This window comes from Pelodiscus sinensis, chromosome 6, assembly GCF_052426305.1.
Source record: "Pelodiscus sinensis isolate ZL-2025 chromosome 6, ASM5242630v1, whole genome shotgun sequence".
Lineage (NCBI taxonomy): Eukaryota > Metazoa > Chordata > Testudines > Trionychidae > Pelodiscus > Pelodiscus sinensis.
This window is the reverse complement of record NC_143057.1, coordinates 27,855,712-27,876,920: the sequence shown is the minus strand read 5'-3', so window position 1 is coordinate 27,876,920 and position 21,209 is coordinate 27,855,712. Positions and strand designations below refer to the sequence as shown.

Here is a 21,209-nt window from a genome sequence, read left to right as displayed (position 1 = left end):
GCAAGACTTCACAGAAGGCCAATTGGTTCCTCCCTGTTTACTTTTCTTAAAATACATAAATAAGGTCAAATTAAAAGGAAAAAAAATAAAAATAAAAGGAAATAAATACCTCGTTTTACAATATGCAAAAATACCTTCCTCAAAATATTAAAACAAAGAGGACATATAGATGAAGAGTAAACAAGTCCTGAACAATTACGCATCATAAACATATAAATATCCTCAGTTACATTAGAGAGTTAACAAGAATGAGATGGGATGTAAATCCTCATGCAGCAGGACTAAGCCAGTCATTAGCTGCTTGGAGTTAGGAGGAAACATGGTACTGAAAAAACATCCATTATTGGAGTTTTACACCTTTCTTTGAAGGATCTGGCACTTGCTATTGTCAAAGACAAAACACTGGACTAGATGGGTTTCTGATCTTTTTCTATCTTCCTTTACAAGCTCAGGTGTTTTACAAACTTATGACTTTTATGTGAACGAAAATCTTGCTTTATGCAAACACGGAAGCTCTATATTAGGATTTCAAAGGATAATCTCAATCATAGCACTGACAGCACAGATGGGTTTATAAACATAGGACTGATTTATTCAAGAACAAGAGAAGATATTTTTCATTATTTGAATCTGAATGAACAAATATTATTATTGTTTATTTGGTCCACTTTAATGAATGCTTCTATTGATAATTATTGGAGCTTGTACAGTGTAGAGAGGACAGTCAGAATAAATTTATGAAATAGATTTCCTACGTACAAATTTGGGAATTAATTTTTAAAACTTTTGATGGAACTCAATACAAATTACAGTAATTCCTCGCTTAACACGTGCCCACTTAACACATTTTAGCGATAGCACGATTTATTTTTTAGAAACATTTTTCAAACAACACGACCCGTCTCCGCAATAACACGATTTCCCCTACTGGCAGGCCAGTTGCTATCAGCTCTGCAGGGCTTCCCCTGACTCCCTGCAAAGTGGCAGAGGTTCACCGCTCGCCCTGCCGTTCCCTGGTGACCCCCCTTTGGGGATACTTTGCTCCCTCTCCTCTTCCCCCCGTTTACAACCCGTGGCTGGGTTTCCCCAGCTGGCTGGTCACCAGCAGCTGCACGGGGCTTCCCTTGCCTCCTTACAAAGCGGTGGAGGTTCGCCACTCGCCACCCCTGTTCCCCGGCGACCCCTACTCCTGAAGCTCCGCAAAGCTGCTGGTGACTGGCCAGCTGGGGAAACCCATCTGCCAGCTGCAAGCCTCTCCCCGTCCTTCCTTTCCCTTCTCTTCTCCAGAGCCAAAAACCTTCCCTCTCTGTTATAACCCAGTCCACTTTCTCCCCCAACCTTATGTCCCGGTCCCAGCTGCTAACAAGTGCAGACTCAAGCTGCGAGTGCATGTGCACTTGAAACGCAACCCCCACCTTCTCCATTATTTTCAATGGGAAAATTGACCTTGCATAACACGTTTTCACTGAGCACGATCATGTTCTGAAACGTATCTACCGTGTTAAATGAGGAATTACTGTATAATGCCATTTTTATGCCATGTTCTTCATATAATTGGGGATTGCTTTGTCCTATATAGTTATATCCTACCTCTATTTTTCACCTTTGGGTGCTTCAAACAGCTAACACAGTGCTCATTCTGTGTACTGTATGCAATAGATAATTATCACTCCAAGGCGTTCAAATTTTTCAAACATTGATGCCTAAAGTTAGGCACTAAATTGGGGCCTAATTTTATAAGGTTCTCAGCTCTTGTTGACTTCAGTGGAGTGGGAGTGGGGGTGGGTTTAGAATCTTTGAAAATAAACCACTTATTTAACAGTCTAATGATAGATCTAGATGCCTAACTTTTGGCACCCAAGTTTGAAAATTTTGGCTCAAATTTCCAGAATTCTTCATTAAAATCATTTTAAAGATCTATTAGAGTATGTCTACACTGTCACCCTCGTTCAAACTAGGGTGGCTAATGTAGGCATTCAAACTTGCAAATGAAGCCCGGATTTAAATATCCCGGGCTTCATTTGCATGCTCCCGGGTGCCGTCATTTTTAAATGCCCCGTAATCTGGACTAACTGCCCACGGCAACACACGGCACAGACTAGGTAGTTCGAATTAAAGCTCCTAATTCGAACTACCATTAAACCTGCTTGCAGGAGGAATAATGGTAGTTCGAATTAGGAGCTTTAATTCAAACTACCTAGTCTGTGCTGCATGTAGCCGCGGGCAGTTAGTCTGGACTACGGGACATTTAAAAATGGCAGCGCCCGGGAACATGCAAATGAAGACCGGGATATTTAAATCCCGGGCTTCATTTGCAAGTTTGAATGCCTACATAAGCCACCCTAGTTCGAACTAGGGTGGCAGTGTAGACAAACCCTTAGGGTACGTCTAGACTACAGGCTTCTGTCGACAAAGAGCGTCTACACTACATTCAGTTCTGTCGACAAAGCAAGCTGCTTTGTCGACATGGTAGTGTAGACGCAAAGGACAGTTTACATGCAATAACACCTTCTGTCGACAGAAACTCTGTCGCCAGAAGGCGTTATGCCTCGTAAAATTAGGTTTACCAGTGTCGACAAAACTGCTGAGTTCTGTTGACGTTATGTTGACAGAAGTCAGAGGTAATGTAGACGCAGGTATAGTTTTGTCGACAAAAGTCCATTTTTGTCGACAAAACCCTGTAGTCTAGACACACCCTTAGTGTTTAACATCCCAGGTATTTCCATGTGTATAGATTCTTACTTTGCCTTTTGTCTATATACTTCAATTGATCTGAGCATAGAACATGCTTGCAATTGCATGAGAGCTCGTCTCATGATCAGCACAAACATTTTCAGTTTGAGAGCCTTTGAAACACAGGACACTAAAGGTATGTCTACACTGCATGGCTATTTTGGGATACCTTCGCATCTACACAAGCTGTCCATTATTTTGAAATATTTTTCGAAATAACAGGTGCTCTATTTCACCATCCCGGTAAACCTTGTTGCATGAGGGTTAAGGGATAGCTGGAAATAGCGCATTATTTTGAAATTTGGCACTCCTGAAAACGTGCTGAATTTCAAAATAAGCTATTTTGAAATAGACTCTAAATAAGACATGCCATTTGTGTATTGCAAATTGTGTATCTTATTTTGAGTTTAGGGTGCTGCATAAGCACACCCTAAATGTTATCTCTCTGAAACTGAGTCTTTAGGGAATGTGAAGCTGGCCTTTTATTCCTGTTCTTTGAACATTCAGGTTCCTGTTTCTACCATTCAGGCAACTATTAGATGGTTCTCATTATGTAAATGAATTGAAAAGCAATGTGTCAGTTTTTCAAATTCTTATAATGAACCGTGAAACCAGTATCCATATCTGATCTTTCAATACTTGCCCTCAAACACTTTAAAAGGCAAACCTGGGAACTTAAATTCATAACATTGCTAGACATTAAAAATCATTGACTTAACAGGGACTTAGTTTCATGTCTCATTGCAACACACACTTGTATGCTGACCCTCAATGGCTCACTTCAAAACCTTTTGGATTTACCCTAACCCTTATTGCCAGCTCCATTTTGGCAAGCGGCCTTTGACAACATGCTTATTCCTGATGCTTAACAGTCTGCCCCAATTTGTATTGAGCTCAGACACTCTGAGTTCTTTCCCCAGTCCGAAGACTTGAGGGTATAGTTCAAAAGCTTGTACCCTCCACTAACAGAAGTTGGTATAAATATATCTCAACTACTTGTCTCCTACAGGACATTGTATGATTAAATTCACTGAGAGATTGTCAAGACAAGTATGAAACAAATTTTAAAAGAGAGTTTACTATTATATATTTGTACCAGCAGGAAAGAAATGTATGTTACAATTATTAAATATCACTAACTCTCATACATGTTTACTTGGGGTCCAACTGTAAGGAACTTTGCCAGGCATCTGTTATCTAATGCATTTATTTGAACTGAAGAAGCAACTTTGACATCTACTGCACTTGGGTTTTCCATGATAGGCAAAGACTTCAGGATTATGGCAGCCTGGGGAGATAGAGGGGTTGTAATCAAGCATAGAGTAACCTAAAGCTAGTTGCTGGTGGGGTGTAAATAGGCCATAGATAGCACAGAACAAAATATAGCTGCTTTCCATATGACTGACTGCAGGGAGAAAGATTCCATATTAAATGCAGTGGAAAAAGAAAATGGGGATAAGTTCAGGAAATGTGGAATACCTCATGCTGGTGGTGTTAGAGACCTTCATTATCCTCTTTTCCTCTTCAGCGCTATCAGCCATTCATGGAAGGAGAGTAAGGATTCTGAGTTGTTTTCAAAGTAGAGGGAGGGAAAGGATGAGGAAGCTTTTAATGTTTTCAATCTCCTTTGAGAGATTTTTGAATATGTACTGGAGGGATTTTTTCAACACCGTGAAAAAGGATAGACCTTCATCTGCAACCTATTCACTGCCAGGATTAGAAACTGAAGATTGTGTGGTGTGCAGCGGTGGGGGTTGGGAGGTTAGAGACCAACAGGAAGTAGAAAGGCACTGATGTAATGTGAAATATTCCTCTGGGCAACAGTGCACGCCTATCTGCAAATCTGAAATACTTTATCTTGGTCAAAAGACATCCCACTTTATCATTAACCATGTATTGTTAAAGTTAACTTTGTCTTTAATGTGATAATTAGGTGTTTTAGTATTCAAGGGCCTGGAGCTACTCAAACCAATAACTGACATGCCTCCAAACTATCTAAGTTTTCCTGTTTTCCATAACAATGACAAGTGCACAATGAAACTTCAGCAAGTTATATGTCTCTTAAAGATATACCCTATAGTGCTGGTAAAAAAAAAAAAGAAATGTCTGAGATTACAATTTACTGTTAAGCATTTGCATAGTGTTTACTGAAGCAAGTACTAAAGTTTCTGTGATGTTCTGAAAACAAAGTGGTATAAAGCTTCCAGATGCCCTCCAGTACAATTTTATTGTAATCTGATTAGCACCTGTTTGTCTGTATTACTCCAGCTTCAAACATAAATATGTGCTTTCCCCCACTATCATTAGAATGCACATTATAGTCTATCTAAAGCAGAATCCTCTGATTTCAGCCTGCATTTAAAACAACAAATGTCTTTTTTTCTTTACAAAATGATCACCTCTGGAAATTAAGACACATCAGCATGGAAACAGAAATTGTGCTCTGATATTTGTTGAAAGGCTCTACAACAAAAAGAATGAAAGGATAAATGTTTAAAATTGAATACTTTTTAGATAAAGCAGCATCTATCTAGCTTAGATATTTCTAAGGTGACTATCACCATGGACTATAAGCATCACACTACTTATTCCTAATGAGCCAAACTACATCAAAGATTGGCTTCTTGCATTTCGTTCAGCCTAAACTAATCAGTCTCTTGACTTAGCTTATTTTTCCTCTTCTACATTTCACTCTTAAAAGAATTCTGCGTGTACTGATGAATTGCCAAAGCATTACAGAACTTGGTAATATTTATATATGGACATTATTCCTAAATTTGTTTAACTTTGTGTTCATTTAGTGGTCATCTACAAACAAAATATGTATCATTTTAACTAGATTGATGTAAAAGCCTCAGAGGGGTAGCCATGTTTTTCTTTAACTTAAAAAAAAACAACCAATGAGTAGTACTGTAGCACCTTTGGCTATGTCTACTGCAACACTATTTCAAAATAACGTAGTCACAGCGGCAGTTATTTGGAAATAGTGTCAAAATACGGTCAAGCTGGAGGACTCTTACTCTGACTCCTATAACCCTCATTGTATAAGGAACAAGGGAAGTTGGAGGAAGAGTGCTCTATTTCCAAATAAGTGCTGTGTAGCTGCTCCCTATTTTGAAATAAGCTATTGACGTAGCTCAATTTGAGAAGCTTATTTCAAGTTAAGTCCTGCAGTGCAGACGCATGCTTAGAGACTGACTATATATATATACACACACACACACAGGGCTCGCCAAGTGGCGGTGAGCCCTGCTCGCCAGCTGTGTGGTTTCACGCTGTTCTGTGTATGTGCAGACTGATCTGCACATGCGCAGATTGCTCTGCGCCGGCTTTTCCAGGTCATAATCTACTCGCCACGGGTGAGTAGATTACATTATTTGTCAAGCCCTGTATACACACACACACACACACACACACACACACACACACACACACACACACACACACACACACACAGAGAGAGAGAGAGAGAGAGAGAGAGAGAGAGAGCGCATCGTGATCTTATATATATAATATCATGAGCTTTTATGGGCAAAACTGAGGAAGCAGTCTTTGTCCTTTGTCCATGAAAGCTCTTGATACTATATATATATATATATATATATATATATATATATATATATATGCATGCACTAGTCCCGAGGGGCATGTCTACAATGGGGAGTTATTTTGAAATAACATCCCCTCATTTCCAGATAAAAAGGCAATCATCCACACTACCAAGCCTGTTATGGATCAGTGGGCTTGTTATTTTGAAATACAGGCAGTCCCCGGGCTACGTACAAGATAGGGACTGTAGGTTTGTTCTTAAGTTGAATCTGTATGTAAGTCGCAACTGGAATCCAGATTCAGCCGCTGCTGAAACTGACCAGCGGCTGACTACAGGAAGTCCGAGGCAGAGTTGCTCTGCCCCGGGCTTCCTGGAATCAGCCACTGATCAGTTTCAACGGGCTGAATCTGGATTCCAGTTGCGACTTACATACAGATTCAACTTAAGAACCCCAGGCGTGTCCAAGTCAGCTGCTGCTGAAACTGATCAGCGGCTGATTCCAGGAAGCCTGGGGCAGAGCATCTCTGCCTCGGGCTTCCTGTAGTCAGCGCTGGTCAGTTTCAGCAGTGGCTGACTTGGGGATGCCTGGGGCAGAGCAGCTTGGGTGCTGCTGGGTTGCTCCAGTAGCGCCGCTACTCGGCGCTACTGGACCAACCCAGCAACACCCAAGCTGCTCTACCCCAGGCGTCCTGATTCAGCCGCTGCTGAAACTGAACAGCAGTGGCTGAATCAGGACGCTTGGGGCAGAGCAGCTGGGGTGCTGCCGGGTTGGTCCAGTAGCGCCCAGAGCGGCGCTACCAGACCAACCAGCAGTGCCCCAGCTGCTGTACCACAGGCGTCCAGAGCAAAGCCGCGGAGCACGGGGACAGCACGACAGCCCAGACGCGCCGCAGCTGTCCTGCTGCCCACGTGCTCAGCGGCTTTGCTCCCCGTCTCCCTGGTCTGCTTGTCTTCAGCAGACCAGGGAGACGGGCAGCAAACCCCGTTTGTAACTGCGGATCCGACCTAAGTCGGATCCGTGTAACTCGGGATCTGCCTGTAATACCTCCTGATTGTGAAGAGGAATAAGCTTATTTTGAAATAGTTATTTTGGGAGTTATTATTTCACACAAAATAATAACTTATTTTGAAATAATCTGGTAGTGTAGACATAGCTTAAGGTGCTAAAGTACTACCAATTTTTTTTTAGTTTGATATAGTTAATGTTGTACAACCCCCCTAGTATGGATGCAGTTATATCAGCTTTGCTTAGTCTTGCATAGGAGGCACATTTATACCAGTATAACTGCATCTGCACAATTAGGGTATGTCTAGACTACATGGCTCCGTCGATGGAGCCAAGTAGATGAGTTTACTAGACATAGGAAAATGAAGCGGCCTTTGTTGACAGCTCTGGTATGCCTCGTGAAATGAGGTTTACCAGAATGGTCGACAAAGGCTTCCCTTGTCGACCATGGCGCGTCCAGACTGCACTGCTATGCTGCCAAACAGCTGATCAGCACAGCGCGGCAGCCATTTTGATGTAAATGAAGTGGCGATTATTTAAATCGCCGCTTCATTTTCCTATGTCTAGTAAACTCATCTACATGACTCCGTTGACAGAGTCATGTAGTCTAGACATACCCTTAGTGAGACCAAGGTAATATACTCCTAACCAAAACAGTTTAGCTTTGTGTAGATGAAGTCCTAGTCTTGAATTGGGCAATATTTCAGCAGCTTCATGCCACTATTTATTCCCCTCCGAATTGAGTGTACTTTTATGGGATCACCTCTTAATATCTTACTAGCTAATGAATACATGCCTAATTTCTCTTACATTTCGTGAGTAGCTAAGATCCTTGGCTGCTGTACTGTAGGTTTTACATTTCTGCAACATGTTTTTTAAAGCAATACAATCAGATCCACCCTTCAGTATTTCACATGCAGCCAAAATGCTCAATTGCCAGAGCTAAAATAATTTTCAGTAACACACAAATATTTCTCCTCCATAGATATTGTTAGCATATGACTACAGAGGGAATTGCTTGGTATTTTTTGTTCTTGTGTTGACCTCATCATGCAATATTATCTATGTATTAGCTCTGCAGAAACCATTTATCCAACCATATGACTGATCTAGTCTATTCATTCTGAATGTTGCCTCCTATTTTGTATCAGCAGCTAATTCAATCACTTAGGATGGAAAATTCCTTTCTGCTCACTGATCCATAAAAAGAATCCATCCTAATGTTTTCAGTGTGATACTCCAATTGTCACTTCCCCTCACTTCAAACTGTTTCCACAAATAGGAACACAGTAACTTAGTCATGTAAGTAAATTCATTGTATCCTCAACTATCTCACTGTTTACTAAGCCATCCCTTCAGTTATTGTGGCTCTGGTTCAAAATAGTCTCAGCTTCCACATTTAAATCAATCTATAGATCTTTATCAAACCAAGTCTTTATAGGGTGTCTATCCACAATCAATTTGCACAGTTCACCAGATCTATTTTTAAGAGACACAGTGGAGTGGAATAACAGGAAGATTGTAGGGCAAGATTAAGGTGGATTGGTAGAAATGTGTGGAAAAGCATGTATTAAACCCTTTCACTTGTAATACCTATATGTTATTCCAGTTCTTAGTCTGCGGTTTTTATAAGGTCAAATTCTCAGACCCTTACTAGGCTGATAATCATTCCTTGTTCAGCCAAACGTCTATTGATTAGAGCAAGAGTTTACTGGAGTAAAAACTGGGAACAAAGCCAATGGACACCACCAAGAAAAAACACACGCCAAATTTACCTAGAAATACAATGAAAAGGTAGCTTGCGCCACTCTTAAATGTGCTTTGTGGCATAGCTGATTTGTCTTTTCGACTGTACTGCATTAAAAGCTTTTTTGGCATTGAGGGGAATTGCATCCACAGCTTCTCCCTGCTAATTCTTTCATTAGTTTCTACCAAATTTATCAATCAAAGACGTAATATTTTTTATAATCTGTCATTATTACTATTTATTGAGCTCTGGCAAAGACAGTACCTTTCCCCTAGATCTTACATTCTAAGTATCCCATTGTTTACCTCATACTAAGAGTAGGCCACAGTGATGCATACTGATATAGTTCTATTGACTTAAATGGAACTACTTGCATAAGAGCTGCCCAGCATCAGCAAGAGCTGACCCTGCACTAGATAGACAATACTTTCAGACACATAAGGGCATGGTCCAGTTCCAAAGCAATAGAGATTTAAACAAACCAGACCAAAAACCAACCAACCAATCAATTAGCACCACCACCACCAAAACCAATCAAAGCACTTCTTGCTTTCGTGGAGTAACTTTTGACAGGAAAATGGTGTTTCTTTAAGGAAGTGAATGAGATTTACAAATAAACAGAGGGAAGTAGCCCCAACCATTAGTTTAGTAAGAGGAGTGTGCAAAAAGGACACTGAGAAAAAAAATCAAAAAGGCTTGTTAAAACAACGCTAAAGAGAAAAACAGGAATTGAGAAGTGGATGGGAGCATAGGTAGCACTGCTCTGAAAGGCAGGATGAAAAGCTTGAAACTGAAGAGGAAGATGAGAGGAAGCTAGCAGAAAGCTTCAGGGAAACCGATGACCACTCAGGAATGAAATCTTGGAATCGTCGTGCACAGTTCTCTGAAAACATCCACTCAATGTGCAGAGGCAGTTAAGAAAGCTAACAAAATATTAGGAATGATTAAGAAATGGTTTGATAATAAGATAGAAAATATCATAATGTCATTATATAAATCCCTGGAATGCCCACTCCTTGAATACTGCATACAGTTCTGGTCACCACATCTCAAAAAAGATATATTAAACTTGGAAAAGTTAAAGAGAAGGGCAACAAAAATGATTAAGGGCGTGAAACAGCTTCTATATGAAGAGAGATTACAAAAAAAGACTGGGGCTGTTCAAAGAAATGAGTAAGGGAGGATATGACAAAGGTGTACAATATGCTGAAAATTAAAGGGAGTGTTATTAATCCCTTCATATGACCAGGAGTCACCCTGTGATGTCCCGCACTGGCCCTTAAAGGCTAAAACCCAGCCCTGGGAGAGGGTTGAGAGCAAAGTCCACAGCTGAGGCTGATATTACCAATTAGGGTCCAGAGTCCGACCTGAAACAGAGAGGAGCGATGGGGGAGATGCCAGCCAGAGTGAGGCACCCTGCTGATGAGCTAATTCCCAGTGATACCAGCAAGGGGTGCTGTGGCTGTGAGTCCTGCCCCATGACACACCCAATGAAATTAATAGGCATTAAAATCAACATAAGGAAATATTGTTTCACACAATGCACAATCAACCTGTGTGACTTGTTGCCAGGTAATTTTATGAAAGCCAGAAATATAACTGGGTTCAAAAAAGAACTTGGCAAGTCACTGGAGGCATAGATCCATCAATGACTTTTACCCAAGATGGTCAGGGATGACACTGACCCTATGCCCTGGGTATCTCTAAATCTCGGACTGCCAGAAATTGGGATTAGATGACAGGATCTGATCATTTGATAATTGCCCTGAGCAACACTATGATCATCTAGTCTGATTTTCTGCATAAAACAGTCTGCAGGAATTCTCTCACTTAATTCCTGTTTGATCTAAAGTACCTCTTTTAGAAAAGCATCCAGTCTTGATTTAAAAATGACCAGTGACGAAAGAATCTAGTGCTATCTCTGGTAATGCATTCCTCATGCTCCTTTAGCTTCCATTCAATCTCTGTTTTAAAGTGAGCCTTGAGTCTGGAATTCAGGCTTTTATTAGTCTTAATAGCATTTCCCTTTTATCTGCTCTAGATTTCACACTCTTTGTTTAAATGTACAATATCAGAAACCACAAAAATGTATTGCTAAAAATGTAATGCTCAAAAAATACTAGAACTGTTTTTGCAACATACACGGTCTTAAATCAAGAGCAAAGAAAATGTTGCTTCTTTCTTTTTCTCCAGTGACTTCTGAATATGCCTGTATGTTAATTACCCCCATCTACCCTCTCTGTTTATAGACTTTTGCTAACAAACAGTATATTCTATTTCCATAGACTCCAAGCATTCTAAAATGAGCTCCCATTGCACAAACCATTCATCCTCTCTGACTACATCCATCAAATTTGGCAATTTTGCATTTGAATTCCTAATTTGTCATTATTTAGCTGCCCATAAGCATGTTGCCAAATAGCCAGCATTTCACTTTACAATCTTGGTAGTCATAAAGAATGCCACTGAGCTATAAAAACCCCATTCGATCATTGAGAACCAAGCCCTTTCATAGTATGGGCAGGTTGCAATCCCAATACAGAAGAAACCCCAGAAGCACAAAGGGTATTTATTCATATACTTTAGAATACAGAGCATTAACCATAAAAACAATTTCAGTGTGATATTTCGAGATGCTCTGAAGGAAAGTCTGTGCCTACCTGCAATGTACAACCATAGGGCCGGCATCAGGAGGATTACAAGTTTTGACTCGTCGTAGGAAAGCTAGGAAGGGTGTCGGATGTTCTGGAACTCCATGGTCAGGCCAGGCAGTGAACTGGAACTGTCGTACTTCTCTTTTCTCACTTGAACCATTCTATCAAACAAAAACTTTTAATTGAAACAATTACAGTCTAATGCTGTGGGTGCACTATGGTGATGGCTTAACCACACATAACAATGGAAACTAGATAAACCTCATGTGGGAACAGAGAGTTAGTGAACGCCTGCTATAGGAGAAAATATTACAAATATTCTTAATTGCTGCATTTTGTGGTTCAAGTGATATGAGGGTTTTAGTTACACTTTATAGCACGCAATACCAACTACCTCTGCTTCAGCTAATTCTTCATTCAATTAAATCGTTGTTCACAGTGAGAGCTCCATATTTACCGATAAACCTCCAGACTGGGAAAAAAATGCACTGTGATAACAAAATAATTGTTTTATTCTTCGGCGTTGCCAAAAGGATCAAGATTTAAGTAAATCCTTGCGAGATTTGATTTCTCCAAAGCAGCCTTTTTTAAATGGTGGGGGAGGGAGGATGCCACAGAAAATGTACCTTGTAAAGTGCAAATGTTCGAACACAGTATGTTGCCAATTCCACAGTGTCTAGCAGAGTCACTTGGATCAGCCCATAAGTCTCTGTCCCTCTGCTTGGCCAATACTGATCACACTTCACCTGAAACAAACATATGATATATTCATTTTACATATTTATGTACAATATTATCAGCCAGACCTTCTGATAATGTAAATTAGCATAGCTCTATTAAAGTCATAGGAGCTATGCTGTTTCACAACAGCTGAATATGTGTGAAGAAACATGTATTTTATGGCTCAAGTGGTTATTTTTTTCTGGTTGTGGCTCTTAGTGCTACTTTTTTTATGGCAACCTTTAAATTTTTGGGAGCAGACCTCAGCACCATAAAACTATGTAACTCCATTAAATTCAACAGAGTCATACTAATTTACACCAGTTTAGGGCCTGGCCCCAGGCTTCAGATAATTCTTTTCATTTTTTTTTATAACATAATGTTGCTAGGAACTCATGTTTTTAAATCTTCCACCATACTGCATCTATTTTGAATGTTTCACATTGATTCTAACATATATAAATTGCAGTTCTGTTGGTAATTTAAACCATATTTTAGTATATACAGAAATATATCCCTATGAAAGACTGGATTTCTTTGGCTTTTAGTTCTTTTAGTTAGTGAATAAAATAAATAGAATAGCACCAATAACTATGAAGTGAGTTATGGGAAAATATAATTTCCCTCTCAGTGCATTGTTATAAAACATATTAGGAAGTTATATTAATAGACATTTAAGATACATGGTTTAATAGAAAGAATTCATCCATCACATTTTAAGACATAAGCCATTTCATCCAGGGAAATCTTCATTGCAAAGCACTGCTTGTTTAATATAATATTAACAAGCTGAAATAATTCTGCATAAAACAGTACATAAGACAAGTGTGTATTTATACCCTTTTCTGAAACCAGGTGATTTGTTTTGGTTAAAAATATCATCTAAGGTCTGAACGGGTAGGGGATATAAGAGTTGTTGATTCTTTTAGACAATCACAGCAATAGTACCAAAATAATATAAGGTTTAAATAATTTAAAAAATGTTTAATTTGAAATGAATGACACATGAGGCTGACACACACTCTTACGAAATAAATTCTTACAAATTAGCCTGGTAAATAGTGGAAAGAAATAAGCTATAGGTTCAGTCCAGTTGGATCCAACCTGAAAAGAACAATGAAAACAAATACTGTGCAGTGTCCATTAAGAACACGAATTGCCATGTGTGTTGTTAATCCCAATTGTTTTTATTTATGAGCTGAACACCCAAGAACACACAGATATTCTTCCGGGGTTGTTTTTCCACCCAGCATACAGATTCAGCACCTTTCTAAGCACCATCCCCCACGCAATGAGGGATTTGAAAACATTTCATTCATTCTATGGAACACCAAGAAAATCTCTACTGATCACTGAAGATCTATGTCAACACGGCAGTTGGTATTCTGTCTCCCAACCTCTGTACTTTGGGAGACAGACTCATTCTAGTCCTGCTCCTCTAGCATGCTCAAAACAACAGTGTGGCCATTGTAGCACAAGTAGCAGCATGGGCTTGCCCCTTGAGTTACATGCCCATCCACCTGACCTTGTAGGTACCTGCCCTGTGGTAACATCCATATAGCTATTTTTAGCACACTAGCTCAAACAGAGTTAGCATGTCTTTCTTCTAGGCTAGGAAGTGTGCTCCTAGCTGCACCGGTTCACAAACTCTAAGGAGAAGCTGCCCAGTGGTTGAAGAGAAAAAAAAATCTTTAAGAACTGAACCTGCTAGAAAAAAATAATTGGGGTTGGGGTGAAATGTTTGACTGGAAGTGATGTCTTGGAGGTATAAAATAAAATTAATAAGTTACTAACAGGAATTTGATTTGCCTATGATCTGAAGAGGTTTGCAGACTAATATTATTATTTTTTTAATAGGGATTAGGAAATTACTACCTTTTGCTGCTTTCTGAAAATTTGGAAGAATTAATATTGTCTGTTTCACCTGGATATCTGCGATTTATTTGTAAGATGTCTACAGTCGTGGAACCCACACTGGTCTTGTGTAGAGTAGATAAAAAGATTTTTTCCTCATTTGTGCTAGCACTATCCAGCTATCAACTGACTGAAAATCTCACTTATCATTCATTTAAATACAGATAAACATTTTTAACTCAATTTTAGCAGGCCCGGTTATAGCTTAGGGACCTGCCTCATTCATAGAAGATGCTATATTTTGTAATTTTACACATTCAAAAAACTTTTGTTAAAGCTCTTGTTTGGGTCCTTAGCAACCAAGACACAAATCCATTATTACAATTATGTTTTGAGTTGATAGGAAACAAAATTTAAAAACACAAATTGAAATTATACATAAACCTAATGCAGAGAGAGAGAGAGAGAGAGATACAATGTCTATCTACCCATCTTTCCACCCATTTGGTCCTACAAGCATCTCCCATTTTCAAATTATATTTCAGTCAAAGCGGTATCTGCTTCCAGTAAACAGACCTAAGGAACGGCCAGCTTCCATACTGAAAATTCTTGATAATAATGAACCCAAGGTCCAGTGTGTTTCAACAGCAGCCCTAGGAACTGCCAAATGTGGACTACAAACTGCGGCATGTTAGGATAACTTCCTGGTTCCTACCAGGATGTATCTTTTGTAGGTCTTAGTATTGGGAGCTATGTTTTATGTTTTTTACAGGTAGGACCAAAATGGGCTTAAAGGGCCCCTTGAGAGGAGTTCAAATGACACAAAAGGAGAACATGGGCTTATTCTTTTGGAATTTAGTTATTGTGGGAGTTGAAACATGTTTGTGAGGGGGACTGTGTTCTACAATGCACCCTCTGCTCCCTCGGCAGGAGGTTTCAGCACTGACTGAGCTGAGAGTATATAGCAGACAAGCAGAGAGGAAGCTGGCAACCTGTTCTATGTTCTTTAGAAAATAAAGCCTATTCCTGGTGGTTTGTCTGACTTTGATTGAGCCTGGTCTGAGGTACACACACACTGACATTAAATGCAGAGCACACAAAGCAGCCTCTGGTCCAGTCTCCCAAAGTGGTTACACAGTCACAAGACAGGCTTCCCCTGTCTTGAACAACCTCCTACTGGGTCAGTGAATAGGAGGGGGGGGGTTGACTACAATTACATCTCCCAAAAGGATTGGAAGAGAGAAAGAAATTAATATTCAATACAGTTAATTCAAGGAGGGAAGTCTTCTATAGCTTATATTGTCTCATTTTTCTCGGGATGTAGCATGCTATTTACCTTCATGTAGTGAAAAGAGGTGTTGGAGACTAAACATTGGAGACCAAACTGAAAATGTTCCTTTTCAAAAACATACTTAATGGTCACAAATACATTTCCATGTCAGACATGAGGAGGATCAGTGGAAGTGCAGTAAGCTAAATGGTAAGAATGCACTCAGGTTTCAGAAAGCCAGTAGAAAACTACTTTTTAACTTATGACCCAGCTGGGCTGGAGCAGCCCCACACCGGCCCCATTTAACCAATTAAACATAATATTTAACCAGTTAACTGATTACATCCCTATTCTTCACTTGTCTCAACATGCAATGTTCTCTCTTTCATAGCTGAGCTGTCCCCATGCCATGGTGGGGACAGCTGTCTATCATTGTCCTTGCTCTTCTATATTAGCAGACCCCCTTCTGCTTGACAAAGCCCAAGGTGTAACTCATTGAACCTGTAGCTGAACTTTGTGGCTGTTGGGAAGGGGTGGGAGGGATTTCTGCTTCTCCATTTTCCTGACAATACCTCATGCTCTGTGATCATAGATATTAAATTCCCAACATTCCTAGCAATTTACAATCTAATTTATCTTTGTGAGAGGTTAAAACAAGACTTTTTGGTTGGACTTCAATAGCAAACCCTCCCCCTCAAAAAAACTAAATAGTATATCTTAACTGACAAGTGACTACTGTGCTGGCAGAGAATCATTATATTTAAATATATAGTAGACCAATGTCTGTGACTCTGTAATGCTGAAATGCTGGCTGTTCCAGAAGTCAGCTAAGTGCCATGGCAGGAGACAACAGCACCACCCAAAGGGAACAGCCAGGGGGCAGAGCCTGGACGAGCGTGCGTCTCTGATGTCAGGAAAGGGCACCAGATTCAAAAGGAGGAAAGCGGAGCAGACACAGAGGACGTGGAGGAGACAGAAAGGAGAATGGAGGCGGCGGAGGACAGCGAGAGAGAGAGAGATGCAGCAGGAGTGGGAGAAGAGAAACGCAGAGTGAGAGGCGGGAGGGGGAGAAGAGAAAGAGAGAGACGGAGAGAGAGGCAGGCGAGAGCTGAGAGAGAGAGAGAGGGCGAGGCAGTAGGAGGAGAAGAGAGAGAGAAAGGCCATTTGCATTGCTTGCTCCTGTGCGGTGGCCTGGCTGTGTGGCGCAGAAGTCAGCCAAGTGCCACGGCGGGAGGCGAGGCAGTGACGTACACGCCCAGGGGACAGGAACTGGACGAGTGTGCATCCCCGATGGAGACAAAGGAGAGTGGAGAGAGAGTGAGAGGCAGGAGGGGGAGAAGAGAAAGAGAGCGATGGAGAGAGAGGCAGAAGGCGGAGAAGAGCTGAGGGTATGTCTACACTACCACCCTAGTTCGAACTAGGGTGGTAATGTAGGCATACCGTACTTGCAAATGAAGCCCGGGATTTGAATTTCCCGGGCTTCATTTGCATAAGCCGGCCAGCGCCATTTTTAAATGCTGGCTCGTTCGAATCCCGTGCCGTGTGGCTAGATGAGGTGTACAGATAGTGCGGAATGGCTTGCTAGTCCGCACTATCTAGCCCATGCCGCATCTAGCCGCGCGGCACGGGGTTCGAACGAGTTGGCATTTAAAAATGGCGCTGGCCGGCTTATGCAAATGAAGCCCGGGAAATTCAAATCCTGGGCTTCATTTGCAAGTGCGGTATGCCTACATTACCACCCTAGTTCGAACTAGGGTGGTAGTGTAAACATACCCTGAGAGAGAGAGGGGGAGGCAGTAGGAGGAGAGAGAGAGAGAGACCAGAGGCTCAGGAGAGAAGACCGATGTGGAGGAGAGACATGAAAATCCCGTCTTATGACGGGCTAATTGGCTAGTATTTAAATGTTTAGGCCAAAGTTTTCTTAAGTGAACAGCTCTTTTAGTACCCAAGACACTTAAAAGGGGCTGATTTTCCCAGGGCAGGTGCTCATCACTTTGAAAAAAAATCAGGCTCCTTTGAGCTTATTTAAATTGGACGGCAAAATCACCAGTCACTTTTGAAAACTGTGGCCGCTATCTTTTTCTTAATGCTTCTGTTTGACCTTAATTTGACTGCAGGCCCCTTACAGGAAGGGACTCTATGTACAGTGGCAGCAAACTGATAGCATTTAATACACAAAATAAGTAATGATAATGAAGTGGGCTCCTTGCACTTCCCCTCCAGATGCACACACCTAAAGTTTATTTACAAGGTCAGTCCATCAAACCATTACATCTTCCAACAGATTCAACTTCCCACCCACATCCCCTTCTTTTATTTGCCCTTCCCAACCTGGTGACATGTTATCATACTAACAAAACTGCCTCAAGAGGTCAGGGATGGCATTAGCTGACATAAGTTCAAAAGTTTAATGCATTTATTATGGAGTCTTACTGTTATTTTTTTATACAAAGCACATAAAAATCATGATAGGCATATTCTTATAACTTGAATCCCCCCACCTCTCTCTCTGGCTCTTTTATACAAAGCAGCCAAATTCTCATTCTTCATGGTATTATGAGTACTCACTGAAAAGAAAGCTGTAGGAAAATTGAATGTTGATTTTTTTCTAATAGCATGTAAAGCCTGAGACTATTTCAGACCTGAGGAGCTTAAATATCACCAAAGAATATTCATGGATATTCACACTTCAACAAGCCCTGTGGGCACCAGGGAAGACACTGCTTTGCATCAACAGAGCTGAAGGAGGCAAGTTTCCATATGACCTTGCACGAACATGAATTCCAGACATTCAGAGGTAGAGAAACGTTTGTCCAGTACAGGTTGAACCTCTTTAGTCCAGCACTCTCTGGTCAAGATCCGTGGTCCAGCATGATTTTAGTTAGCTGGATACCTACTTTTCATGGGTGTGGTACAAGTTTCCTATAGTCCCATAAAGTTCTTTTACAGCTACCAGTCCCCTCAGTGTTCTGTGCTGTTATTTACCTCTAATTTATCCCTAAATGTCTTCTAAGAACCCAGTGAACACTAGACATTTTGCAATTCTGTTAAATAATATTGACCTCTTGTGGTTCGGCAAATTCTCTGGTTTGGCACCTGTGTGACGGGGCATCAAGACCCCGCACTAAGGTCCACGGGGTCTGCGCCCTGGCAGAGAAGCCGCGGAGCAGATACCGGCCGTGCGCTGGCTGCTCCTAAGCCGCGGCTCAGCCGGGTAGTGCTGTGGCTCAGCGGAGCAGTGATGCTGCGACTCAGCTGAGTAGAGACGCCGCGGCTCAGCTGAGCGGAGGCGCAGCTTGGCGGGGCAGCGCCGCGGATCAGCTGAGCGAAAGCGTGGCTCAGCTGGGCAAGCGCAGAGGTGCCGCCGGAGAGGTGCTGAGGCCAGCCCTGACGGGCCGAGAGGCCAATCAACGGCACAGATGATGCAGGGGGCAGGACGGACTCCGGTGTGCCGGCACGGCGGGAGCTTTAAAAAACCTCTGGACAACACAGGAAGGGGGGAGCAGTTGGACGGAGAGGTTGGACCCACCAGGAGGGACATTGATGTACTCCGAGCTGTCGCCCTGCTGAGACCCGCCGCCACTGGGGTAAGGACCACGGAAGGGTTAAAGGAAGTAGCCCAGGGCAGGGCGGTGAGGAAGCCCGTGGGCTGACGCGTTTAGGGGCACACCCCTGTCAGCCGGACCCAGACTGGCAGGCAGTCTGAGTCCTTAGGGCCCTGGGCTGGGGCCCGTGAGTGAGGGCAGGCCCGGGCCCCCTTTTCCCCCCTTCCACGTGGGGGAGCGTTGACGACGAGGAGTGCCCAGCAGTGAGGGGCTAGGGAACCTCGCGCACAGAGGGCCTAACGTCCCTGGACGGGACCGACGAGGACAGGTCTGGGTGTGACGGACTTGCATCTTCCCACCCCTCTTCCTCCAGGATAGAAGAGGGGGCAAGGCCGTCACAACCTGTCTCCAGTGTGCAGGACTAGAAAGGTTCAATCTGTGCAAATTCTACCACTCAGACTGAAAAACTCTTTGAGAGTATCTTAATATATGTCAGCCATTGCAGACCACCCGAAACTATGGGGGTAAAATGAAGTTCAGGAATGATGCAACAACCTAACAACAGGCAAATCCAAACTGTCTAGACTCCTTGATACAAGGACAGCATATACATTTTGAATCTGGAAGACCAACAGTTAATAAAAAAAATGGCTTGGTTAGAGTTTTCCCAAGACTACGTACATATGAGGGAGCTCACTTCTACACAGGGTTTGGGATAGTTCTACACAAAGGAAACTTTTTAATAAATCAATAATAATAATTATAATAAAAATTTAATTTCTTAATTCAGAAAAGAAAAACAAATGATGGTGAGGCTATATCTTGAGGTGGTCAAACTTGCAAATCACATGCAGCTCTTTTACCATTACATAGCAGCTCCACGAGCCTCCCACATTTCTCCCTCTATTCTCTACCTACTAGACTCAGGGGGAACACGGGACCACTGCCTTGCAGTAGGGTACTGCTGTATAGGCTTCTGCCCAGCAGGGACGGGGCGGGGGGTGTCTTAGAGCTTCTGACCAGCGAGAGGGGGCTCTCTGGGATTTAGGAGGAATAAAGCTGCAGTTCCAAGTCCCAGCAGTCACCTCCCATGGAGTGGAAGGCACCAGTTGAGTGATGAGGGCTACACCCCTGGTGGTAGGTGTGTCCTGGCTCTCAAACTTCTGAAGATTGTTGTAAGAAGCTTGCAGGGTCAGTAAATTTGGTTACCTTAACTTAGAGCCTCAGGAAGCACTGGGGAGTAATTAATTCAAATTACTCTGAGGAGTAGTTATATTTCAAAATTAGCATTATTCCTAGAGGAAAGCAGGAGTACAGATTTCGAAATAAGCAGCCTGTTATTTTGAAATAATGTGCTTGGTATTGTGGACGCTCCACTTATAAATTCAACTTAAAGGGGGTTATTTAAAAATAACACCCTAACATAGGCCAGGGCAAAGGAAATTAATGTTTAAATATTTGGTTTGATGAATGCAGTTCAAGTTAATGCCACTTTGGGAAGAGTTTGTGAAAGAGTGCTAAAGGAGCCCGATATCCAAATTACACTAACTTTCAGTCAGAGATGAGCAGTTCACTGGACTTTTTTGCCTTTGAAAATCTTTCCCTTACTGAACTGTCATATGGATGATTTTACAAAAGCGACAGAATGGACTGGTGTCACAACAGAATCTAATTGTGTTATAAGAATAACCAGACTGTTTCCAGTGCATTCTGTCATAGGGAACAAAAAGCAGCGCCAAACCTACACTTTACCTTTTGTGAATCTAGTTAGTGTACTCATGGTTGTGATGGTGCATATTGAATTTGGCCCCCTCCTTAAAAGCTCAGGGATCCTCCTCGCTGGTGCAACACTTAGGCGCTTTATTTTGTATCTATTTCCTACCACCAGTTTCCTGCTATTTCCAGAGTAATTACACATCTTGGCCTCACACCAGCATGACCAGGAACAGTCTAGTACACACCTTTCTCCCTCTGAGCCGGCCCTTCCTCTTTTCATCTCTGCTCCCAGTCTTTTAGCTCCTGCTAATTAATAAGGTTATTGGTACCAGCAGTTCCCAGGCAATACCTGGCTATTTACCAGCCCCAATCCATTCTCCTGATTGGGGCTATGGTAGCAGGAGCTGATTAAGA

At 41.9% G+C, this 21,209-nt stretch overlaps 1 protein-coding gene across 21 annotated transcripts in view; it reads right to left on the bottom strand.

The window, feature by feature from the left end:
- The window catches only part of PTPRD (protein tyrosine phosphatase receptor type D), a 1,795,899-nt gene that overhangs the window by 36,456 nt on the left and 1,738,234 nt on the right, over positions 1-21,209 (bottom strand). For all 21 annotated transcript variants that reach the window (XM_075931585.2, XM_075931586.2, XM_075931588.2 and 18 more), the window contains 2 exons: positions 12,317-12,436; positions 11,697-11,851 (listed from right to left, as the gene is read on the bottom strand). In XM_075931585.2, coding sequence (XP_075787700.1) covers positions 11,697-11,851; positions 12,317-12,436 — 275 coding nt within the window. The remainder of the gene's footprint in view (positions 1-11,696; positions 11,852-12,316; positions 12,437-21,209) is intronic.